This window comes from Mus pahari, chromosome 3 (assembly GCF_900095145.1).
Source record: "Mus pahari chromosome 3, PAHARI_EIJ_v1.1, whole genome shotgun sequence".
NCBI classification, from domain to species: domain Eukaryota; kingdom Metazoa; phylum Chordata; class Mammalia; order Rodentia; family Muridae; genus Mus; species Mus pahari.
In genome coordinates this window covers 8,554,893-8,571,963 of record NC_034592.1, presented here as the reverse complement: position 1 = coordinate 8,571,963, position 17,071 = coordinate 8,554,893, and the positions used below count along the sequence as shown (strand labels likewise).

General features: G+C 42.8%; 1 protein-coding gene across 1 annotated transcript in view; it reads left to right on the top strand.

The window, feature by feature from the left end:
* Prtfdc1 (phosphoribosyl transferase domain containing 1) overlaps positions 1-17,071 on the top strand; it is a 78,772-nt gene that overhangs the window by 10,695 nt on the left and 51,006 nt on the right. Inside the window, 1 exon segment of the mRNA XM_021195182.1 lies at positions 1,251-1,452. Coding sequence (XP_021050841.1) covers positions 1,251-1,452 — 202 coding nt within the window.

Here is a 17,071-nt window from a genome sequence, read left to right as displayed (position 1 = left end):
ACATCCATGTATACACATATATGTGCTCACACACACTGGTATGTATGTATGTACACATGCACATACACTAAATAAGTGTAATGAAAAATTTATGAATTCAATGCATCTTTGTAAAAGCATGCCAGATATTCTGATATGCAGTCATTGGGTGATCATATTTATTTAGACAAACACTACCTGAAAACATAGCTAACATTCTATTTGTGCATATATAATATAAATGCCCATGGGGATTTTCTTTTTAAGGTACACATCTGAGATCCTGCCTCTGTTCAGGGTTTTGGTTTTGTGTGGAGAGTGGCTACACACTTGTACATATAGAATGAGTAGAAAACTGTGAAGATAGTGCCAGAGCACAGGCAGAGGCAAGCCATTGCTGTTCATTGACTCCAGGGAGCATCCTCCACATAGGATTCTACACTGTATTGCTACCTCTTCCCATTGTACTGTGGTGTGCTGCCTTTGGTGAACATATGATTTTATTATTTTATTTTTTTCGTTACTTTACACTTGACTTTTCTTCCAGTGTAAGGAGAATATGTCATTCTCTGTCTTATGGTTTCTGTTGCTTTGGAAAAACACCAGAACCAAAAGCAACTTGGGGAGGAAAGGATTTATTTCATCTTACACTTTTAGGTAACAACAGTCCGTCACTGGAGGAAGCCAGGACAGAAACTCAAGCAAGGTGGGAACTTGGAGGCAGGAACTGAAGCAGAAGCTATAGAGGAAGGCTTGCTTTCTTATACAAGCCAGGAAAATCTGTCCAAAGGATGGCTCCACAAACAGTGATCTGGGTCCTCCTACATCAGTCATTAATCAAGACCACCCCCCACAGACTTCCCCGAAGGCCAATCTTATGGAGACAGCATCTCCATTTCCTCTTCCCACACAAGTTTAGGTGTCAAGCTGATAAAAAAAGAAACAAAAAAAATCAGTTCTCTATTTCCTCTTTCTTTGCTATGAAATGAGACTTTCAGTAAATACCATCAAAATGTTTTAAAATTTAACAACAGGTGCTGTAATGATAAAAAAATAAATATCATGCATGACCTCTAACACAGTTTATGACATACAAGAGCTATGATGTCCTATTAGAAGTGTTGTTAGCACTTTGGTTCCACTTTAACAGATTTGTTTCTGCCTGAGAGCATTCTGCTTCTCCATGTTCACATGAATGATCTGGTCTGTATAGATAATCTTGTGTCTATTAGTTGTACATTAATGCATCTTTTATTTCTTACTTCTTTCAGAACTGAGTGGCTGGCTGAGGATGTAATGAAAGACATAGGCTACCATGATATTCTGATCCTGTGTGTACTGAAAGGAGCTTACAAGTTCTGTGCTGATCTTGTAGAACACCTCAAGAATATCTGCTGGAATTCAGATCGATTTGTCTCTATGAAAGTTGACTTCATCAGACTAAACACTTACTTACAAGGTAAGTTGTTACATGTTCTATTAGTATTATGTAATTATTGGAACTCACAATTCTTAACACTAAAATGACAACAAAGAGTGTAGTTGTTGTTGTTGTCATTGTTTCTTGAAAATAGAGTTTCTCTGTGAAATCCTGGATGTCTTAGAATTCACTCTGTAGACCAGACTGTCATTGAACTCAGAGATCTGCCTGACTTTGCCTCAGAAGTTCAGGAACTAAAGCCATGTTCTACCATGCCCAGTTTAAATATATTTTTTAATGAACAAGGATACAACAATTATAAGACTTTAGATAATATGCTTCTATTTTCACGTGTCTGGAAAGACTCTTTAGGAATGATTTCTGCATTTGTTCTTATGAATGAAGCTGATGAGTGTGGTCGGTGTAAAGAAGTCCGGTGGAGGGTGATGTGCTTTGTGTTGAGTGTTATTCTTGGACCTGGAGTCCTGTGGGAGGGAGTCCAAGCCAGTGGGGGACCTGGTTCTCTGCTGTCATTACCTGAGGGGAAGAAGGAGAGCATGGAGCAGACATCAATGCGAGGAGACCAGGCCAGGATCTTCCACAGAAAGCCTTCCACCAGCCTATGCTGACTTCCTGGCTGCCTCTTGATGGAGTTCATCTCGGTGGTTTTCCAAACATAATTACTCTTCTCTTTTCACCATAATGTTAACTTATGTGATACTTCCTATTTAATGACGAATTAATTCAAAACTAGGGTACTGTTCATTAAAAAACTCCATTGGTCAAAACTGTGACAGTATTTTCATTGACCAAACTACCTTGGCACATTTGAGTTCAATCTATTGTCAGGCTCAGTGGGCTTCCTATTGGTACATATCCACACCAGCACAAATTTAGTGGCAGAAACTGGCACGGGTTTATTTATGGACACTTTCTTGGGTTAGAAATCTGAATGTGTTTATAGTTAACTCTCAATCTCTTCTAGCTGGATTTTGATCAGCTGAGGTTCAGGATCCTTTTCCAAGAACTCCAACTGTGGTTGTAAGTTAGTTTCCATGTCCATACTACAGGACTTGGCTTCCATTTCTCCAGCCCACGGGTGCTCCTCCAAGGCCAATTCACAATGGAGTTATAGTTTCTTTCACACCAGATGGGAGGCCATCCATTTAACAAGGACCCTACCCTTCTAATCACTGATGTGATTGGGTCTTGTTAACCCAGTTAGCCAACTAAGCATATAACCTGGGGAGGGAATTCTGGACACATTTTCAAGTTCCATGATTGTTCAGGACATGTGTACTGGGAATATCCATTATGTCAGTTAAGGTTGTTAGTAATGTGATAGAACACCATGACCAGACGAGACTGTGAGAGGAAAGCACTTACTTCACCTCACAACTCTCCATCACCGAGGGAAATCAGGACAGGAACTCAAGCAGGAACTCAGAGGTAGGAATTTAAGCAGAGCTGTAGAAGGATGCTGCTGACTGGCTTGCTTGATGTGTAGTGGTAGGCATGGCACTGCCCACAGTGAGCTAGAGCTCTTCCTGCCTCCACTCGTCAGCATGCCCTGCCTCTGTGCACACTGTGCCCCTGTGTCACACCACTGTGACCAGCAGCACTTACTCTTTCATTTGGTCATCCGTTTTTGTTTAATTTTTAGCCACCTGCAGGAGGTTTCTAGTGACTTTTCTGTTATTTCTAGTGGTACTTTGTAAGAGACCTGTCCTTTTGGGTTTTCTGAGGCGTGGTCTACTGTCTTGCTCAAACCAGCAACACTGTACTCCACGACACATTCAACAATGCGGTGCTTTTCTAACATGTTGGAGCCTTTTCACATTCTAACTCTTTCAACATCCTCATCCCAGCCTCACACCTAGAGGCATACATTCTAACACTTAAATGCCGTGCTAACCTATACTTCTATGCCACCAGGGCAGGGAAAATGTATTCATTTCGAAAACAGGCACTGTGTTCATTAGCACTGCATCTAGGCAGATGATTTTAAATTGCCGTGGTATTCCCTGGGGGAGGGGATGCTGCAGCTCTTACCCAGGGCTCCTAAGGAGGAGGAAGGCAGCAAGTGACATCATTTTTTTCACTGCTGTCTCCAGTCTCACTCACTGTGTATCCTTATTTTCAGCCTGCACCTGAAGTCCTTTCAAGCTCAGTTGTGCTGTCTCTGCTTTTCTAAACCAAGTATTTCTCCTCTTGTTTATCAGCCAGATAACACAGATCGCCTCCCAACCAATTACCTCACGTAACAGTCTGCCTTCTCACTCAGGTGGGACATCCCTCTAATTACATAGCATCCAAAATAGATGGGAAACCCATAGTCGTAGTCTGGCCTATGGCATGAGCAATTCTCCACCCATGGCACATACGCTGCCCCTATTCAGAGATGACTTTGTTGCTAGGTCAGTTGCTGAAACGGGTCATCCCTTTACAAAACAGATCTCTTTCAGCATACCTGAGGGCAGAGGCCAATAAAAAGCAAAGCAAACAAATGGGGGAGAGTAGAATAGCTCACTTTCCTAAGAGCATCTGTGCTTCTTCATTCCTGCATACCTATTCACGGGCTCACACACCTGGAAAAGAGCTCTGTGATAACTTGCTACTGACAAGTGCTCCCACAGCTCATGCTAGGATGGTTTTTCCCAGCTGGCTATACCTGTCTGGGAAGCTGTGGACCCTTGCTGGGAAAAGTAGGCCACTGGGCTTGGGGTCATGGTTTGAAGATTGTAGTCGGGGGCTAGTTCCTGACTTGCTCTCTCTGCTTCATGGTTTGCCGTGATGAGAGCAGCCTGTACCACATCCACATGCTCCAGCTGATCTGCTCCTCTGTGCCTTGGGGACTGAAACCATGAGCCAAAATACATCTGTCCTCCTAGACTTCTGTCAAGTATTGTGGCTGTAATGATAACTCCCACTGTATTGATCTCTCTGAAAATGTCCTTACTATACACTCCCAAAGATGTCTCTCTTGAGTGATTCTAAATCCTGGTGAGATGAATATCAGGACCCACCATCACACCTTCTATCCTGATATCTGATGTACACTAGGATAAATTATGGGTGACACTGAATGGCAGTGACGATTCTGTACCCTTGCCTTTCTCCCCATTCAGAGTTCTGGGAAGGAGCCATTTCTGCCTGCATCTTAGGAAAGCAATCATATTATTCTGAGGAGAACAGGAGAGTTTACTTCTCTCTGAGTCTGGCTGTCACCTTGCCCCAGCCTCCATAGGTTATGTCAAGGGTGCTCTGCCCACGACATCTCATTAGACCTCCCTGCGGGACTGACTAAACGTCTCAGGGCTCTAGGCTGTCTGACTCGTCTTTGTTCTTTCTTTACAGGGATCTGAAGTGAATTTGCATGAATGGTAGCGATCTAGAGACTGATTGCTTAGAGATTAGCATGAGACTGGTGTATTATAGGCGTGTTGAATATTCCTGTTCTTTAATGAAAGGAGGGGCTCTGACAACCTGAACCCTCCTTCTTACCTTACTCCAGCCCCTCCCTTTCCTTCTAATCCTTCCTCTGTCAACTGATGCTCAGTCAGCGCTTGCTAATATTCATATCTCATTTAACCTTTTCTGAAATCCTGCTACAGGTCTCTCCCTTTTTTCATGGAGGGGTCAGTTAAGTCACAGAATGCCACACAAGCAGGCAAACAGTAGAAACGGGGTTATAACCCAACCCCAACTGTCTTGCAAGCCTTTGTCCATTGTAGTATGCAAACATTTCTCACAGAATTTCCCAGGGTTTTCCCAGCTCAAGAAGGGATGCAATTAGCCAGGCGTGGTGGCGCGTCCCTTTAATCCCAGCACTCGGGAGTCAGAGGTTTCTGAGTTTGAGGACAGCCTGGTCTACAAAGTGAGTTCCCAGGACAGCCAGGGCTATACAGAGAAACCCTGTCTCAGAAAAAAAAAAAAAAAAGGAGGGGGGATGCAATTTTAAACAGACTGGAGTTTCCCCCACATCTGCACACCTCCAAACACATCTGCAGGCCCCATCCCACCCGTTTTTTGAATGTACTGTGCTTTGTATTAATTCATACTCTTATGTGAAGACACTACAAGAGGAAGAAAAAAATGAGGTGAGAGACAACCCAGAATGTAACCAGAGTAGGATTGTGAAATTAACCACGCAGGGATGCGAGCCCCAGGGAAGCTGGCAGCAGTATTAAAGAGGAAAACTGAAGCTAAGACTGGTCACAGACCTGTTCCCAGGAAGGGGAGGCAGAGAAATGCAAACATCTGTTCTGTTCTGTTCTGCTCGGTTCGGTTCGGTTTGGTTCTGTTCTGCTCAGTTCGGTTCTGTTCGGTTTGGTTCTGTTCTGCTCGGTTCAGTTCGGTTTGGTTTCCTCTCTCGCTGTAACAGCTGAGGACAAAAGTTTACATAAGTCCTTGGCAATCCATGCTAGTGAGAAGTGAGCAGAGCCAGTCCTAGGAACTCACTCTGCCATCCCAGGCTGAACTGGCTTTGCTCCTCTCTTTTTTTGACACATCTCTACCTATATAACATGCTTTGCTCACTCTGTCTATCTCTCTCTGTCTCTCTGCATGTCTGTCTGTATCTCTCTCTGACACTGGCACGTGTGCATACACACACACACACACAGAGAGAGAGAGAGAGAGAGAGAGAGAGAGAGAGAGAGAGGCAAAGGACTAACTTACAGAATGAAGAAAATAACCTAAAGCAAAGAGGGTCAATGAGAGACACAGAAAAAAAAGTCTAAAACATTTTATTAAATCTAAGACATCATGGCTGTAAACTGCACTTCTCCTTATGTTCCATCAAGAAGAAAAATAAGGATACTACTAGTTAAGCAAAGATATAACATAGATTGTTGAAATACATCCTGATTTTACAGATAGTAAGATGTGAACGACTTATGCAACCTGGAATTGACTTCTTAAATGTATCTCTCCCACCACTTCAACATCATATGCAAGTATTTGACTAACTGGAATATTATGAAAAACATTATCTTTACTCTGATTCTTCTCAAATCTTGGGTCCTGGAACAGTGCCACTGCCTTTAATCCCAGCACTTAGGAGACAGAGGCTGAAAGATCTCCGATTTCAAGGCCAGCCTGTTCTACAGAGTGAATTCCAGGACAACCAGGGCTACTCAGAGAAACACTGTCTCAGAAAAACAAAACAAAATAAAACAAACAAAAAGAACTATAATGGGCTTTCCTGCCCGGCCAGCCCACCTCTCTTGTGCGGAGAGCATAGTATATTTAGGACAGCTAAGAGGCTATGACACACTTCCAAAAGCATGTATAGGGCCTGGCTTGTTTCCTGTGCTCCCCTTGCCCGCCAAAATCTAAGCAGCCAACTATGAAATCCGAGGAATGGAAATGTATGATGTTGTCTCTCCCATGTTATAAATTTTAAGATTAAAATTTCTTTAGGTTGATTAACTAATTAATGAATTTGCGGTAGCACTGGCAATCCCGATCAGGGCCAGCAAGGCAAGTGCTCTGTCACTGAGCTGTTCCCAGTGCTGACAATGGCTTTTGAATGCCTGCCCATTCCTACCCACCTCAGACCCCACACCTCTTAGGAAGTGACTTTCCTCCTGGTGTTTCTTTTAATCAATCACCTGTGACATGTTATACTGCATGCAGGGAAATGCTTGCCTATAGAGAGAACATATCTTAGTTTCTGTCTCTATTTAAGGCAAAATCAACCCATAGTAAAATCAATTTCCCAAAAGTTTGTTTTGTTTCACCCTCTTATGGATCTAGGGATTTAACTCAGGGTTTAGTACTGTCAGGCAAACACCTTTTTATTCCTGTGATAAACACCATGACTGAAAGCAACTTAGGGAGGAACAGGTTTATTTCATCTTAGAGCTGATTTGAGCAGCTTTCCACATCATTGAGGGAAACCCTGGCAAGATCGTGGAGGTCAGAGCTCAAGCAAAGCTATGGAGGGGTATGGCTTAATGCTTTCACAGGATGCTTCTTTCTACTACATAGGACCACCTTCCCATGCCTGTCACTGTCCATATTGAGCTGGGCCCCACAGACCTCCCACACCATTCTGATAGAGGCGTTTCTCAATTGACTTCTTCCAGATGACTCATGCCCAGTTGACATAATAGCAACCAGGTCAGTCATATCCTATAGTATAGATCAGTTTGACCAAAAATTGATACTTTGAAGCATTCTTAAAAGTTAGAACTGTTAATAATTTTAGAAGATTAGCAGACATGATTTGAAACCTTGGATAATTGAACATTTGTTCCTTTTATTAGATACAAGTAAACTCATGCCAGAGGTGCAGGAGCCCAGGCTTCTCAGAGGTACTCCAGTCTCTTTATTATTAGCTACTTTGTTAGTTTGCTTGTTATATGCAGAAAAAAATCTACAAAGAAAATTATCTCCTGTGTTTCTTAAGATAATCCTCTAGAACTGGAGAGATGGCTCAGCAGTTAAGAGCACTTGATATTCTTTCAAGGGACCTGGCTTCAATTCCCAGCACCCACATGGCGACTTACAACCATCTGTAATTATAGTATAAAGGGACTTTTGACACCCTTTTCTGGCCTCTGTGGACACCAAGCACACATGTGGTATGTAGATGTACATGTAGACAAAACAATATACACATAAATAATAAAGTGAAAGATAGTCCTTTAGTATAATGATTGAGTTAAATTGTTATCCAAAATAACAATTAATTTATTTCTATCTCAAAGCATTATTGTAAGTGTTTTTAGAAATACTAACTCTTCAGTACAGGCCACAGTCTGATGAATTAGACAACTACTACTGCCCTCATTTCACTAAGGAGGACAACAAGGCATGGTATTTTTTTTAAAGCCCTATTATCACAAAGCTTGTTGGGAAAGAGAACAAAATGGAAAATGAAGCTGTCTGACCCAGACTCAAGTCCTAATAGCCTCTCCATTCTGCTTCCCGTGACCTTGGCTCACTATGGGAAGAATCTTGGTTTTTGTTTTTTGTTTTTTGTTTTTCTGGGTTTCTAGTGAGGCTGGCCTTCAAGCTCCTTTAGTTCCCTGACAGATTTGAGTTTATGTCATCCTTAAAGTCTGCACATGTCTTATGAAAGTGACTGGTTGCCCCCTTATATTGGTTTTGCATTCTCCATTAAAATGACATGGATATGTACATAAAGCTTCAAATGAGACACTGAACAGGAGAGAGATAGCAAGGTCAAAGATAATGAGACTAATGGTGTTGGAGGCTAAGTGTCTGGGCAAAAAGCTCTAGAGAAGAGCAATTGTGGCCTTGAGAGAGTTAGTACTCTAAAGATTGCAGGCACAGCAGTCATGGGCAATGTCATCGTACAGACTGTTTGTATATCTTGGTAATTGATGTCACTTCTACTGATGCATACTTGCCTCCCCTCACATCCAGTCACCCACTGCTGCAGGAAACTGAAGACTATTCAGAAAGAAAAAGCAATTTTAAAAAAATTGTTCAAAGTATGGCTATGAAGTAGAGTAGAAATCTTGAGAGCTTTGGTTACAGGCTCTGCATGAGGTTCTGAGCACTCCAATGTCCTACCCAACCAGCCAGCCATATTATCACTGTCTGACCATACAGGTACCAGGATTAGACAATGGGTGTTCTTTGCAGGAACTGAATGGATTTTAAGAAAGGACCTCTACATATGGCACTGGAATTCCACACCTGAAAAAGGTATCTCTCCTATGGAAACCTAATACACCATTGCCCTCTGCTCCCCAGTAGGCGTATACCCCTTTCCAGTAGGATAGGCTGGTAGCTCATATTAAACTATGAAAAGGCAGACAAGGAGAAACACCGCACAACAAAACAAAATAAAAACAACAATTAGAAAGGGGTACTCAAGAAAAAAAAAAAAAAACCTTTACTTTTGCTTGACTCCTTACAATCTTAAAGACATGTCCACAGTCCTGTGAAGTCACTTAAAGATGAATGACATCTTCCAAGAAATAGTTTTCCTTTCACATTCTAGCATCTCTTAAACTAAGATACCTTTAAATCATACATAGTGGTATCTGTAATACCAACACGTAGGAGGCTAGGGCTGGAGGATTGTGAGTTCAAGGCAGCTTGGGCTCTAATATAATAAGACTTGTAAAACCAAGGGCTAAGATGTTAGTCACAGAAAGCTTGGTGAGCATATACAACCGCCTGAGTATGAGCCCTGGAACTGTGATCAATGGGTAGATAGATAGATAGATAGATAGATAGATAGATAGATAGATAGATAGATAGATAGATAGGAGGGTGGGTGGATGGATGGATGGATGGATGGATGGATGATGGATGGATGGATGGATGATGGATGGATGGATGGATGATGGATGGATGGATGGATGGATGGATGGATGGATGATGGATGGATGGATGATGGATGGATGGATGGATGGATGATGGATGGATGGATAGGTTGGTCAATATTTTTAGTGTGATAGTGCTGATTGAGTTCGTTAAGTGTTTAGCTAGATTTATAAGTATTGCTTCCAAAGTACTGCCTTAAGTGTTTTTATAATCTCATTCCTGCTTGAGCACATTCTGAAGACACTAACAGATTCATATTTGTAGAGCACAGTAGAAACAGAAGAAAATGTCCAAATATTATTTCCATGGAGACAGAAAAAGTAACTGGTATCCATTAAGCATAATCAAAGCTAACATGACAAGAGAACATGAACCAAAACGATTTGTTTCTGCAATTAAAAGTATACACACTTCATTGGCTGCTCTTGATCTCCTTTTCAGCAACCATCCCTACCCTCCAGCACGTTTCCCTGCCTCCATCACTGAGACACACGATACTAGCACGTTCTTTGTACCAAGATATGGGCCTCTGCCATGCGGAAGGGAGACATGCTGAGAATCTTCCCAGAGGAGAGAGTTTGCATTCCCAGTTAAAAAGAAAAAATACACTCTCTCTGTGGAGAAAGATGTTACTTTAAATGAACCCTGCGACTGTGGTGACTTTCTTGAGACCATGAGGTGACCAAGTAAAAAGCCATAACTAACGACTGAATGTTGCAGGGAGGAGGAGATGAAGCTTGGGTCTTCAGTGGCACTGTTGAGCCAGGGCCTTATTGGCTAACAGGGAAAAAGTTAAAATATATGAGATGTGGGCCATAAGGGAAGATCTTGAAGTTTAGATGACAAAACAGAGCCTTGCCAGGGTTCCAGTGAGCACAGTGTTGTGTAACCTGTTCTCTCCACAAATAGTTACCCTGAGTATCTGGCCCTGTTCTGTGAGACAAGGTTTTAGAGAATAACAAAATGGATTCCTTGACATTTGGGACCTCACAATTTTGGGGGCAGAACACATGAGAATTGGAAATAAGTTGGAAGATAGGAAGTGTATCCGTGAGAGGACTAGGAAGAAAACTGAAGTGGGTCACAGGGCCAGAGGTCAGGGCAGCCAGCTGCTAACTGCAGGCCTCTGAAGCAGAGACTTGAAGGAAAGAAGAATGAATCCAAATCGTATGGACAGGGAAGTGAGTTACAGACAGTGGCTGCAACAAAGGCAGCCAAAGGAAAGCCAACTGGAGACTGACTCTACATGACTAAGAGTTGAGTCTGGCAGACCATGGTGTGAACTTAGCCTTTTGCTCTGAAAAGGTGGGACATTTTTCTTGGGATTTGAGTACAGCAGCGTGTCCTACTCTCAAAGCAGGGAGATGTTTGGGAATCCACTGCAGTGAGAGACTGATGTCTTGAGCCAGGATACTGATGGAACACCTTGTGAAAAGTGTTTGGATGATAGCTATGTCAAGGAGAGACAAAGCTATTATTGAAGAATTCGATACTGGTAGACTCCAAGATTGGGCCTGAGCAAAAATAGGAACAGGGTGGTCATTAACTAACAAGGAGAAGGGGGAGCCAGAAGTTTGATTTTGGCCTATTTGTTCTTTGGTATCCAAGTTGGGTTGGCAGCTAGATGGATGAGTCAGAAGCCTGAGTGAGGTTACCATTTAAAACAATATCAAGTTTTGATAAAGGATGAATCCACCAGGGGATGAGAGCACATACAGAATTCTACACAGAAGAACAGAGTCTGGGTAGAACCTAGGAAGGTAGAGTAGACCAAAGAAGACGTATGAGGAAGCAGCCTGCTACAGGGACATATGCCTTATATATACACGCACACGTATACTGGATATATGCAATTGATGCACCAATCAAGAAGACTGAAACCTCATCTGCAACTTCAGCACTTGGGAGGCTGAAACAGGAGGATTGCAAGTTTGAGGTCAGCCCAGATTGCATAACAGAACTTTCTCTCAACAAACAAACAAACAAAAATAGCAAAAAAATCAAAACAAGCAGCAAACCAAGAAAGACGTTTGAAATCCAAAATTATCAAAATTATCAAGATGAGCGTGTGGCTGGCACTGATAAACCGCAATGTGTGCAACAATGACTCCTGAGTCAGATCAAGCTGAGCCACACTTGAAGGTAACGCCATGGCTGCACAGTCTCACCTTGCCAGTGAAGCTTCGAAGCCGACTTTGGAAAGGGAGTCTATCTTAGTTAAGGTTCTATTGCTGTGAAGAGGCACCATGACCACAGCAACTCTTGTGAAGGAGAGCATTTCATTGGGACTGGCTTACAGTTTCAGAGGGTTAATCCATTGTCATCATAGCAGGAAGTATGGCAGTGTCCAGGCATACATGGCTGGAGAAGGAGGTGAGGGTTCTGCATGAGGATTCACAGGAAGCAGAAAGTGAATTGTCTTGAGCTTCTGAGACCTCAAAGCCCATCTCCCAAGTCACAGACCTCCTCCAGCAAAGCCACACCTACTCCAACAGGGCCACACATTCTACTAGTGCTACTTCCTGTGGGCTTATAGGGACCATTTATTCAAACCATTCAAGTCACTGAAAGAAGAATGAGATGCGCTGGGCAGTGGTGGTGCACGCCTTTAATCCCAGCACTCGGGAGGCAGAGGCAGGTGGATTTCCGAGTTCAAGGCCACCCTGGTCTACAGAGTGAGTTCCAGGACAGCCAGGACTACACAGAGAAACCCTGTCTTGAAAAAACAAAACAAAAAACAAAACAAAACAAAAAGAATGAGACGCTCTGGTGTGGTGATTTCCATTGAGCAGATATGAGAAGCTTTTGTCTATGTAGAAACCTTGCTAAGAGAAGCCAGATTGATTTCCCTGTCCAAATGTCCAAAGTCTTTGAAGAAAGGCAAGCAGAATACAAAGCAAGATGAATAAAGAGATTCCACACGTACAATGAAGAATAAAGAGATGGCTCGGCAGTTAAGAGCACTGGCTGCTCTTCCAGAGATTCTGAGTTCAATTCCCAGCACCCACATGGTGACTCACAAACACGTATCTATAAAGGCATCTGATGCCCTCTTCTGGCATGCAGGTGTACATGCAGCAGAGCACTCTTATACATTAAACAAACAAATAAACAAATAAGCAAGGCTGATGACATGATTTTCTATAAAAGATGTATCTAGGCTGGGTGTGACAACACACCTTTGACTACAGCAGCCCTGGAGTTCAGGGCCAGCCTACACTGAATAGCAAGTCCAGGACCGTGTGTGTGTGTGTGTGTGTGTGTGTGTGTGTGTGTGTGTGTGTGTGTGTGTGCAGTGAGATGGCTCATATGATAAAAGTGCTTGTCACTAAGCCCAACAACTTGAACTTGAGTTCAACAGTTTCTGGTACCCGAATAGTGAAAGAAGAGAACTGACCCCCACAAGTCATCCTCTGGCCTCCACATGAACTCTGTAGCATGCACACAAATGAACAAATAAAAATGTAAATTTTTTTTTAGATTTATTTATTTATTATATGCAAGTACACTGTAGCTGTCTTCAGACACTCCAGAAGAGGGCGTCAGATCTTGTTACGGATGGTTATGAGCCACCATGTGGTTGCTGGGATTTGAACTCCGGACCTTCAGAAGAGCAGTCGGGTGCTCTTACCCACTGAGCCATCTCATCAGCCCGTAAATTTTTTTAAGAAAAAGAAAAACATCATTGGTACAAATTTCAGTATCACATATTGAAGTGGAAACTTAACAGTTCTTTGGAAAGTTGGTTGGATGGTGTTTTGCTGGGGCAAACACATGAAGGAATGGTTAGCTAAAGACACAGGTGAAAGGCTAAGGCAGACTTGTGAAGGAACATTTGGCTGAAGCAGACACAGGAGAGCGGATGCTCTGCTTAAGCAAGCATGTGAAAGGACACATGATGACACATTCTTTGCTAACAACATGCATGTATTGGTCTGCCTTACATTGTGTAGTTGAGTAGTTGAAGTAGTTTCTTTCCATGGAAAGAAACACGCCAAAAAACCAAAAAACAAAAAAGCTTCTGGTGGTGTGCTGCGCTGCAGTTTCTTGCCACTTCAGCGGACTCAGGCCGATTGGCAGAGTGACGTCAGCTGAGAGAGACGCACGTGCTGAGATGAGATCTGTGGAGAACAGATGATGTTTAGAGGGTATAAATAGGACAGTGACAGAGGCTGAGCTAGGCTTGCTTATAGAGCTCGCTGTGCAATGCTTGTGGATCTCATGCCGACGAACAACTGCTGGCATTCTTGCTGGTTGTGCTGAGGCTAAGGCCTGGTTGTTCGTGCTAGGCTGCCCCACGATTCTGTCCGACTCTCCTGAACTGGACTTCTGAGATTCCCATGAAGCATTTGCAAGTGGATTGAGCTGCTGCTGCCGCCAACTCCTGTGAACTGACCTGCCAATTTCCAGACAACTCAAATGGGAATTGCTCCAAAGAACCTTTATAAACAAGTCCACTTTCCCTTTTCCTACTTCTGGTGAGTGGTGGGCTAGAAGGGAGGTTAAAGCATTTAAGAACCATCATTAAAAGTAGGCTTTGAAAAAAACTAAAGTTACAGCATACTGTGTTTTGGTACCAAGTTACTAAATGCTTGATTGTGGTGTTCTCCCTAGTAAAATAAGGGCAATCAGGAGACTGAATCTCACAAGAAGATAGTTTATGAGTAATAAATTGGATGCCACTAGGAAAAGCCCCGGTGCTATATCATCCTAACCTGGGATCAATAAACAAAGTCATTATCATTGGTACTGTCTCAGAGTTAGGCCTGAGAGAACATCATTTGCATTGTCGTGAGTGTAGCTGAAGAGAAAGCTGCAGCTGCAGCTGCAGCTTTGTACCCCTGAGAGGCAATTCCATGTCCTGGGCCTTAGATGAAGCAGAATGGGTCTCGGGGTCATATTTTCTTGATATATTCCTAAACAAATGTCACTTAACTTCTCTGAAACTCTGCCCTTTAAACCAGCTCTCGAATTTGTAAGGTTAGGATTCTCCTGCACCCATGGGAGGCTGGGGCCAGTGAACACCTTGTCATCTGAGGGTGTTGGCAGGCCAAGAAGAAAATGGTTGCCAGGCACCAAGTGGCCTCGGGCTCACCTTTGTTCTGTTTCGACTCTGGATCTCCTTGGTTTTCACCCTGCAGTCCTGGGTCTGTGAAGGCATTGGTTTTGTTCTCGCTGGCTCACGGACTAGAAAGCAACCACCTAGGGAAAAGTCGTTGAGAGCACATCATGACTTTCTTTCTATTTTCCCAGAAACCAAGACCAAATTGGAATCTTTCAGTAGAAATAGTCACATTTCTCATTCTTGAAGAAAATATTTGAAACTTTAGCAAGTCAGTTCGCTGTCCTGAAGTGTCTACTTGAGGCTATTATTAACTTCATTTTCATATTTAAATATATGATTTTGAGTCCTAGACCTATGATTTATTTTTGTCTACCTGGCTTGAAAATTTATAGCTTTAGAGCCCTTGAGCTGAGATGTTCAAGAAACAGTGTGGGTTTTGAATTTCAGTTTTTGTATTTCAGTTCATGGTCATTCAATTTATCAACATTAAAAAAAAAAAAATTCAGGGCACATGGATATTTCTCAGAAGTCTAGTAGTTTCCCCAGGGGAAACATAAAATTTCATTAGTCTCTGAATTTAAAGATCTTCCAGCCCTTTAAAAAAATAAGCATGGAAATACTGTTTCTAATGTAGGACTCAGGGAGAGTTGGTTCATGCTTCCTGAAGCTAGCAGCCTCCTTTGCTGATCTTCAGGAACTCAGTTCTGGTCCCTGTGTTAAAGAAAAACAGATTTTGAAACTTGTTTTGGAATCGTTGCCCCAAAGGGTTTAGTTGAAAATGAAAAGATATTCTAATAGAGGCATGCTATATCATGTGGACAGACTTGAAAGGGCCACTTTGGTCCTTCTGAAGTCCCCAGATAAGAGATTTCATGCCTGGCTTGTTGATTCTAACCTCTTGATTGTCATGATCAAAAGACAATTGTACTAAACCTGTTATCTGGGCATAAGAATTATGAGTTTAGACCTGACATAAGTTAAATAGTTTGGAGCCATTGAAATAATAATACCCAACAGAGGAATTTATAATTATTGAAAACCACACAATTAATCATCTTAGAAACTCGATCAATACATGTACAGTTATCTAAGGGATCAAGTGATAAGGAGCAGTTAGCACAGTGTCCCCTGAGGTGCCACCCTCTGATCTCTAAGCTAAGTTGTGCCTGAACCAACCAGGGATACTGTCAGTTCATCTATTTCTGCAGTTGCTCTGCTAGGTGACTCTGCCTTGAAAGCTGGGCAGCCATTTAAACTGAATTGTTTCCTCTATAAAATGCCCTGCATTTTTGGTGATAAATGGTAGGGAACATCTAGATGTTGTGTTTATATTTTACTTAGTATAAAGACTGTGTTATACTATAGTGTCAAAATCTGCTTTCAAAACATCGTAAATGGAATCGTCCCCACCATGACCCGGAGCTTGAAGAGAAGCCTTCGGGGCGAATGGAAGAGCAGCATGGTCTGTTTGTAGTTTCAGAGGCTGGCAGGGATTCTATGTTCAGGATGGGATGGACTGCAGGCAAAGGAAGAGAAACCAGATACAAGGTTGCTGTAGAGAGCCGGGCGAGAACCGGTGAGCCAGCAGGGAAGGGTGACAGGGGCTGAGAAGTGTGGTGTCAGCTAGAACAAGGACTGCATGTGAGGAAATAGTGAGAGGTGATATCATAGTTTGGGAAACAGGTTCAAATTGGACAAAATTATCACTAAAAAGATCAGCTAAAGGTCATGTACCCAAGTACCTATAATGTGCTTATAACTCATTCAAAGAAAAACAAATAACTGAATATTTTTTGTCACCAAGAGTTGACTAGGCCTTCTTCCAAGCAAAGACAGGTAAATAGTAGGTGAGAAAATGAGATTGTGAGCGTCATTAGACATGAAGGGGGAAGGGGAATTGTATCCTTCACACCCTCTAGGATACCCACAATCCAAAAGTAAACTAGAAACCATTGGTGGTGGGTCAGGAAGCTGGGACCTGCTGGTGAAAGTGTAAATTGGTCCAGCTAGTTTGAAAATCACTTTGTCGCTGACTGCCAGAGCAGGTGAGGGAGCCATCTTGTGTCCCGGGTCCCTTGGAGACTGGTCTGCGCAGGTCAGCTCGCAGACTGCAGAGGGTGAGTGAGCAGACTGCAGAAGCCTGGCAGCTTCTGGGACAGACCCCATTTCGGGCTCCAGACATCCGGGAACATTCCCCACCAGAGGAGAGGTATCTCTGGCTCCGACTGCCAGAGCAGGTGAGGGTCCCAGGTCCCTTGGAGACTAGTCTGTGCAGGTGAGAGTTCAGATGGCAGAGG